The 7,576-nt window shown below is 39.4% G+C and overlaps 1 protein-coding gene across 1 annotated transcript; it reads right to left on the bottom strand.

Moving 5' to 3' along the window:
- Positions 1-5,661: 5,661 nt before the first annotated feature.
- LOC132166883 (major pollen allergen Bet v 1-M/N-like) lies at positions 5,662-6,600 on the bottom strand. Its single transcript, XM_059577733.2, has 2 exons — positions 6,333-6,600; positions 5,662-6,205 (listed from the first exon to the last, which is right to left on the bottom strand). The coding sequence occupies exons 1-2, from the start codon at positions 6,514-6,516 to the stop codon at positions 5,904-5,906; spliced, it is 486 nt and encodes a 161-aa protein (XP_059433716.1). The 5' UTR covers positions 6,517-6,600; the 3' UTR covers positions 5,662-5,903.
- Positions 6,601-7,576: the final 976 nt, after the last annotated feature.

The following is a 7,576-nucleotide window of genomic DNA, read 5'->3' as shown; positions in this document are numbered from 1 at the left end:
CTTCCAAATGCACGTTTGAGCAGAAGCCTCGATAGCTAGCTTTGAGGCAAACGTGTGTTTGGAATGTTTGAAACCTCAAAAGCCCTTTCGATTGATTTTACCAAACAACCATGATTTTTCTGAAACGGGCTTTTCAGGCTCTATAAGTGCGTTTTGGGTCTGCAACCGCAGACCCAAACATGCTCTAAGAGCAGAATGTTGCCCTTTGAGCTTTATCTATGGACGTAGATCATAGATTGAACCACGTAAAATATCTTGTCTCTATTCTAATTTATTTATTTTTTCATTAGCTTTATGAATTTCTTCATTTACAGTGCCTTTTCTACCACAACCTCCTTTTGGTCTTGCCTTTACCTTGCTGGTGTTTGGTTAAGGTTGAACCACCTGTCCATTTATTAGGGGTGGGCATGGATAGGATCGGGTTAGATATCAACCATTTATGCCACCTGACCCGCGCCTTGCAAGTTTGAATATCTACTCATAACCCAGATACAGTTAACCGTATCCCCCGGGTTTCGAATTTTGCGGGGCGGGTATGATGGATGCTGTGTTGTTTCTTCACCGTGAATCACACACTAAAAATTATACCAAAAATCCAACCCAACGGCCAACATAATCAACACTGCAATTCTATTAGTGAGAGAGATACTACAACCCAACATAATCAACACTTACTAGAGAAAGAGAGAGAGTGAGAGAGGGAGAGATACCAAAGAGTTGAGACAAAGCGGGAGCGGCTAGAAAGAGAGGGAGGCAAGAGAGAGAGGGATGCTGGGTTTTTTCTAGAAGGAGGTGAGAGAGAGAGGGGGGGTGTGAGAGAGAACCTAGAACTAGAAAAGTAGGGTTTTTTTTTTTTTTTTTTTTTCTTTTTGGGATTTTTAGCGGGGCGGGGCGGATCGGGGCGGGTACCTGCTGCCCAAAATTGTTTCTACCCGAAACCCGCCCCGCCCCGCCCCGCACGGGTTGAACGAAATCCAACCCGTTTCAGCAAAAAAATACCAAATCCGGGCGGATTAGGGTGAGTTTGCGGGTTGGGCGAGTTTTTGCCCACCACTACCGTTTATTCTGTCTTGGTGTTTAAACTGCTTTTTGCGGCCCTTATTGGGAGGAACGGGTCATTTTATGACCCATTTCCTACTTTTTCCTTATATTGCTTGTAGCTGCACTCTAATTTTCATTTTGGGTCTAATGTTGGGGAGCCCATCCATTTTTCAGTGGTTTAATCATGTAACCCTTTCCTTATTTGCTTAGAAAAAAAAGAATGCTATTCTAGACATGAGCATCTAAATTAGGACACAAGCTCGTTTGAATAAGCTAATGCAGAAGGCAATATGAGAAGCACATAAAGGCTCGTTTGATTGAGTATTTAACATCACAATCTCAGGCTCCGTTTACTTCGACGTAAAATGGTTTCCAGAAAATGATTTTCCCACTTTATAGTGTTTACTGTGACGTAAAATAGTGGTCAACGAAAAATATTTTTCATTTGACCGAAAATTCTTCTTTAATTTTCGAAAAATGGTTTACGGCTTTGAAAACCGTAAACAATTTTCCGAATTTGAGCATCTCATTTTCAAATCGACGGATTCTGCCAAGACCCACCCAGGACCTCGCCGGGACTTGCCCGGGACACGCTCGGGACTTGATCGGGACTCATTTGGGACCCCGCCAGGACTTGCCCAGGACCCGCCTAGGACTTGATCGGGAGCCCGCCAGGACCTGACCGAGACTAGACCGGACCTGCCTGAGACTAGACCGGGACCCCCCGGGGACTTGCCCAGGACCCCGTTAGTTATTGGCCAAAATCGGGAACCGAAACCAAGGTACCCCGGTTATTGGTTTTGGGAAACTGAAACAAGGTAACCAGTTCCCGATTAACTGGCCGGTTTCGATTTGTACCTGGTTAATCGGACCGGGTAACCGGTTTTTAAAAAAATTTGTATTTTGGGGCTTATTTTAGGTATTGGGCCTAAAATAAGCCCATTTTTTTTGCATACAGTTGGCCCATTTTTTTAAAAAACTATTAGCCTTTTTGTCCCACTAAATTGGGTTTTGTTGTGATTGTTCAAAATAATAATAATAATTAAAAACTTAAAAAAGCTCAAAAATCTTAAAAAATTAATGTTTTTGCCTATATGGGCCTTTAAAATAAAAATCAAAATTTTTTAAATGCCCTAAAAATCATTTTAAAAGCTTACTTAATAGGCTAATACATAATATATATATAAACAAACCAACAACAAAAAGAGATATCTCCTCACAACTACAAACCTAAAGAAAATAATAAAAACAAGTATTTTAACAAACTAACAACCACAAGAAATACCCCCTTACTACAACAATTCAAAAGAATAATAATAAAAAAAATCAATAGACAAGTATTTAAATAAACTACGAACCAAAAGAAATACTCTCTTACAATAAAAATAGTTCATAAACATATTACAAACACAATGAGACCTAAACTAAAAACTAAACTAAACACTAAAAAGTAAAAATAAAAGCAAATATATATATATATATATATGCACCCAGTTACCCTGTTATAACCGGGTGCCAAAAACCGGAACTGGAACCGGGGTCCCCTGTTTTTGGTTTTTTCTTACTAGAATCAAAACCGGTTCTCCGGTTTTCCAGTTCCGGTCCCGGTTTTTCGGTATTTTTTGACACCCCTACCGGGACTTGCCCGGGACTTGACCGAAACCTGCCCGAGACTTGTCTGGGACCCGTTTGAGATTTGACCAAGACCCCGTTGGGACCTGACTAGGACCCTACCGGACCTGCCCGGGACCCCGCCGGGACTTGTCTGGGACCCCAACAGGACCTGCCCGAGAACCGCTTAGGACCTACTCGGGACTCGCCTAGGACTTGCCAAGGACCCACCTGGGACTTGACTGGGACTCGCTCGGGACCTGATCGGGACCCGACCGGGATTCCCTTGGGACCCACCCGAGACTTGATTGGGACCTGCTCGGAACCCCACCGGGACTTGACCGGGACTCGCCCAAGACCTGCTTGGGACTCGCCGGAAAATATTTTCGGCGGAAAACATTTTCCTTGAAAATGATTTCTTAGAAAAAATTTTCCAGTATTTGGCATGTACGAAAAATTAGGTGGGTCCCGATCATCGGAAAACATTTTCCTGGAAAACATTTTTCGGTGTTTGGTGTGTGCGTAAAATCATATTAAACACTAAATTGCGAAAATGTTCCTATCGGGTCTTGGGCAGGTCCTGCCAGGGTCTCAGGCTGATCCTGACGGGGTCCTGATAGGGTCTAGGCGGGGTTCGGGCAGATCTCGGGTGAGTCGCATTGGGGTCCTTGCAGGACTCGGTTCAAACACTTTTAAGACTTGGTCTTTAAAATAAAAATCCAATTTTTTTATATGCCTTAAAAATCATTTTAAAAAGCTTACTTAATAGGCTAATACATAATATATGTAAACAAATCAACAACAAAAAGAGATATCTCCTCACAACTTCAAACCTAAAGAAAACAATAAAAACAAGTATTTAAACAAACTAACAACCACAAGAAATACCCCCTTACTACAACAATTCAAAAGAATAAAAAAAATGAAATAAAATAAAACCAATAAAAGAAGTATTTAAATAAACTACCAACCAAAAGAAATACCATCTTGCAATAAAAATAGTTCATAAACATATTACAAACACAATGAGACATAAACTAAAAACCTAAACTAAACACTAAAAAGTAAAAATAAAGCAAATATATATATATATATATATATATATATATATATATATATATATATATATTAAAATATAATATTATATATATATGCACCCGGTTACCCGGTTATAACTGGTGCCAACAATCGGAACTGGAACCGGGGTCTCCGGTTTTTTGGTTTTTTCCAACCGGAATCGGAATCGGTTCCCCGGTTTCCCGGTTCCGGTCCTGGTTTCCCAGTATTTTTTGACACCCTTACCGGGACCCACCTGAGACTTGATTGGAACCCGCCCGGGACTTGCCAAGGACCTGTTCGGGATTTGACTGAGTCCCCGTCGGGACCTGACTAGGACCCGGCCAAACTTGCCCGGGACCTGCTTGGGACTCGCTAAGGACTTGTTTGGGACCCGCCTGGGAGTTGATTGGGACCCGACCGGGATTCCCCTAGGACCCACCTGGGACCCCACCCGAGACTTGATTGGGACCCGCTCGGGACCTGCCTGGGACCCTGCCGGGACTTGACTAGGAGTCTCCCAAGACCCGCTCAGGACTCGTCAGAAAATATTTTCGGCGGAAAACATCTTCCTTGAAATTGATTTCCTAGAAAACATTTTCCGGTATTTGGCATGTACGGAAAATTAGGCGGGTCCCCAGTCGTCGGAAAACATTTTCAGCAGAAAACATTTTCTTGGAAAGCATTTTTCTGTATTTGGTGTGTACGTAAAATCATATTAAAGACTAAATTGCGAAAATGTCCTTATCGAGTTTTGGGCGGGTCCTGCCAGGGTCTCAGGTTGATCCCGACGGGGTCCTGATAGGGTCTAGGCAGGGTTCGGGTGGATCCTGGGAGAGTCGCATTGGGGTCCTTGCAGGACTCGGTTTGGATACCTCTAAGACTTGGTCATGACATTTTCGTAATTTAGAGTTCAATATAATTTAATTAATATATATATATATATATATATATATATATATATATATATATTTTGATTTTTCATGCGTGCGGTGAACGCGCTGTAAACATTTTCAATGAAAATAGCTTTCTTGAAAATATTTTTCGACAAAAACCATTTTATGTTTACTGCCTAAGTGGAAAATTGTTATAAAAATTGTTATATTTTGATATTAAACATGTGGGTTAATGGTTCAATGGTAAGGAGAAGTCCTAAATAAATAAGGACGAGGAGTTTGAAACTCGCTCCTCAGCTACATAACATTGTTATTTCTTTTTATATAGAGACATTCCATGGTTGCCTGTGTGCGGTTTGCATGGCCCACGCATGAGCCCAAGAAGCCAATTGTTTCTCAATAAAAAGAAGAGGGCTGCTAGGTGTCCCAAAGATTCTTTCCAAAATTCTTCTCAAATGATGTGGCAAACATAATTTTTCCTTAAAATATTTTTAAAGGAGAGAATGAAATTTTTTTAACCAAAAAAATGATTGCTACATCATTTGGGAAGAATCCATTAGGATGTCTAGCATTACCCTAAAAAAAAAATGCATGATGGGGAATGCATGATGGGGATTCAAGCCCGTACCTACTGGTTATAGGAGATGGGGACTAACTGTTATCTAGTTTAGTTAATACAACTTTCAAACAAACCTTAGAATTGCTATATGCAGTTAGCTAGTAATTTTATTGTATTCTGGAGGTGAATTGCTTGTATCCTAATAATGATCTGTTATCCATTTGGACAATTACACCTTAAAGAAAGTAAGACACACCTCTCGAATCATATTGATTTTCCCGTTATTGTTTCCTCTCATTTGCCTCTTAACATTTTTTACACTATTGCATATTGAGAATGTTCTCTTTTGACAAATTGGACAAGACATGACGTGTGAGCTGATAGAATGAGTTAATAGTACTTGATGCCCCCATTATCTTCAACTATTGTTATGTTTATGACACCATGACTCCACGCAAAAAAAAAAAAAAAAAATCAATTGAAGTATTGCGAGTAATATATATCAACTTCCGGATGATTTTTTATATATATGCAAAAAGTGATAGAACATTCACTTTGCATTCTTCAGAGTTAATTACAGCATCTCACAAGCAAACAAGCAGATGATCATCTCATCACAACCGCAAACTCCTTTATTAGCAAGCCAAAATCAAGCAGTAACAACTCATTATTGAGGGAACACACAACACAACACAACGCAACACAACACAAGCTTTAGTTGTACGTGGGTGTTAGCTACTCTAACAGTAGGTATCAGGGTGTGCCAAGAGGTAAGCCTCAACAGCCTTGAAAAGTCCGGCGGCCTTCTCTTTGCCATCCTTGATCTCCTCCTCATTGAGTGAAGCGTCGCCCTTGGTGTGGTACTTGCTGGTGATCTTCAAGATGGATCCTCCTCCATGAGGGGCTGCCGCAATCTTGATCTCGTAAGAGATCTTCTCCAGTGTGTGCCCCAATGGACCTCCCTCGATGAGGCTGTAGCAGTATTTGAAGTTTGCGTGGTCGATCTCCTCAACCTTGTGCTTCATGTACTTGAATTCCTTGCCTGAAAATATACACAAATTAAACCACGTGTTCATTGCTATCTTTTTACTAGTTTTGGGGAAAAATTCCAATGTAATATTTTTGAGAGTGAAAACATATTTTTCTAATATATATATTTATATATTTACCTTCGGCGAAGGTGATCTTCTTGATGGTTCCAGGCCCGCCATTTCCTTCGATGCATTCAGCGCCGGTGAAGTGCTGAGGAGCAACCTTGGGAATGAGGTTGTCGGCATCTAGGACAAAGGACTTGAACAGCCTAGCCGGAGGGATAACGGAGGTGGCCTCATCCTCGTGGCAGAAAACACCCATGATGATGATGATGATGAATTGATGTGATATTGAAAGGAAGAATATATATAATTTGCTTGGTGAGGAGTTGAGTACCAAGTGGTTGCTATTTATAGACTGATCAGAAGGCTCATGGAGCTTAATTTGGCAGAATTTTCGCCCTGTGAGTAATAAACAATTCTCCTCACTGTCCAGTTTTTCTTTGTGGAGGGTCCCCTCTAGGTAGCTATGACGACGAGGATAATTAATAACTCTGTATGAATAATCTAGTCAAAGAAAGCTCCTGTCTCAATTAAATCGACTAATAAATAAAAAACATATTGTTTCCTGAGTATTTTCATTTTTTATTTTATTTTTTTTAAATCAATTCTGACCGTTTGAAATCATACTTATCCAACAAGCACTTAAGCTTGACAATCACATCTTATTTTATTTAATCTTATATAAACGATCAAGTAAATTCAACCATTAAGCTAGTCACGCTTAGAAGTATGTATATCATATCGTAATAGAGCATACATCAAGCATATATATCCAAAAATAGCCTCAATTTTTATTGTGGGGGATTCTTTTCTTTCAAAAGTTAATATTAATGTCTTTCATACCGAAATACTAATAAAAACATATGGAAAATTTTCTCTAAACTCAATTAAAGAAAATTCAGTCAATCAAATTTATTAAACTCTCAACATATATCTATTGATCAATTCAAAATTATCGATAGATCAAAAATTCAATAATAATTATCTGAAATTTAATGGTGATTTTAAAAGTTACATCACAATTAATTAAGATGGTACAAAAACGACTCTAGTTCTCCGTCTAATATTATTCTTTCTCATAACATATAGTTTGAAGTTTACGACCGGACAACCTTGGCAATAAAGCAAGACGTTTAGCTTCTAGATTAATCCTCCTTCTAACATTACTCGTTCTTACAAAATTTAGGGGTGGTTTGATTCACGGAATGCGTATTCCATTAAGAAAAAAAATAGTTATTACAGGGAAAAAAAGAAAATAATTATTTATAATTCTTCGTTTGGTAACAACACATGCTCTAATTAAAATTTAATCTATATTA

This window comes from Corylus avellana, chromosome 2, assembly GCF_965113065.1.
Source record: "Corylus avellana chromosome 2, dhCorAvel1.hap1.2, whole genome shotgun sequence".
Taxonomy (NCBI): domain Eukaryota; kingdom Viridiplantae; phylum Streptophyta; class Magnoliopsida; order Fagales; family Betulaceae; genus Corylus; species Corylus avellana.
The sequence above is the reverse complement of the archived record's forward strand: the minus strand, read 5'-3'. Positions and strand labels throughout refer to the sequence as shown.

Excerpts from the sequence above, each read along its gene's own strand:
- LOC132166883 (XM_059577733.2), bottom strand. The coding sequence starts at position 6,516 with ATGGGTGTTTTCTGCCACGAGGATGAGGCCACCTCCGTTATCCCTCCG. Across the intron at positions 6,206-6,332 it reads GAAGATCACCTTCGCCGAAG|GCAAGGAATTCAAGTACATG; the intron begins GTAAATATATAA and ends GTATATTTTCAG.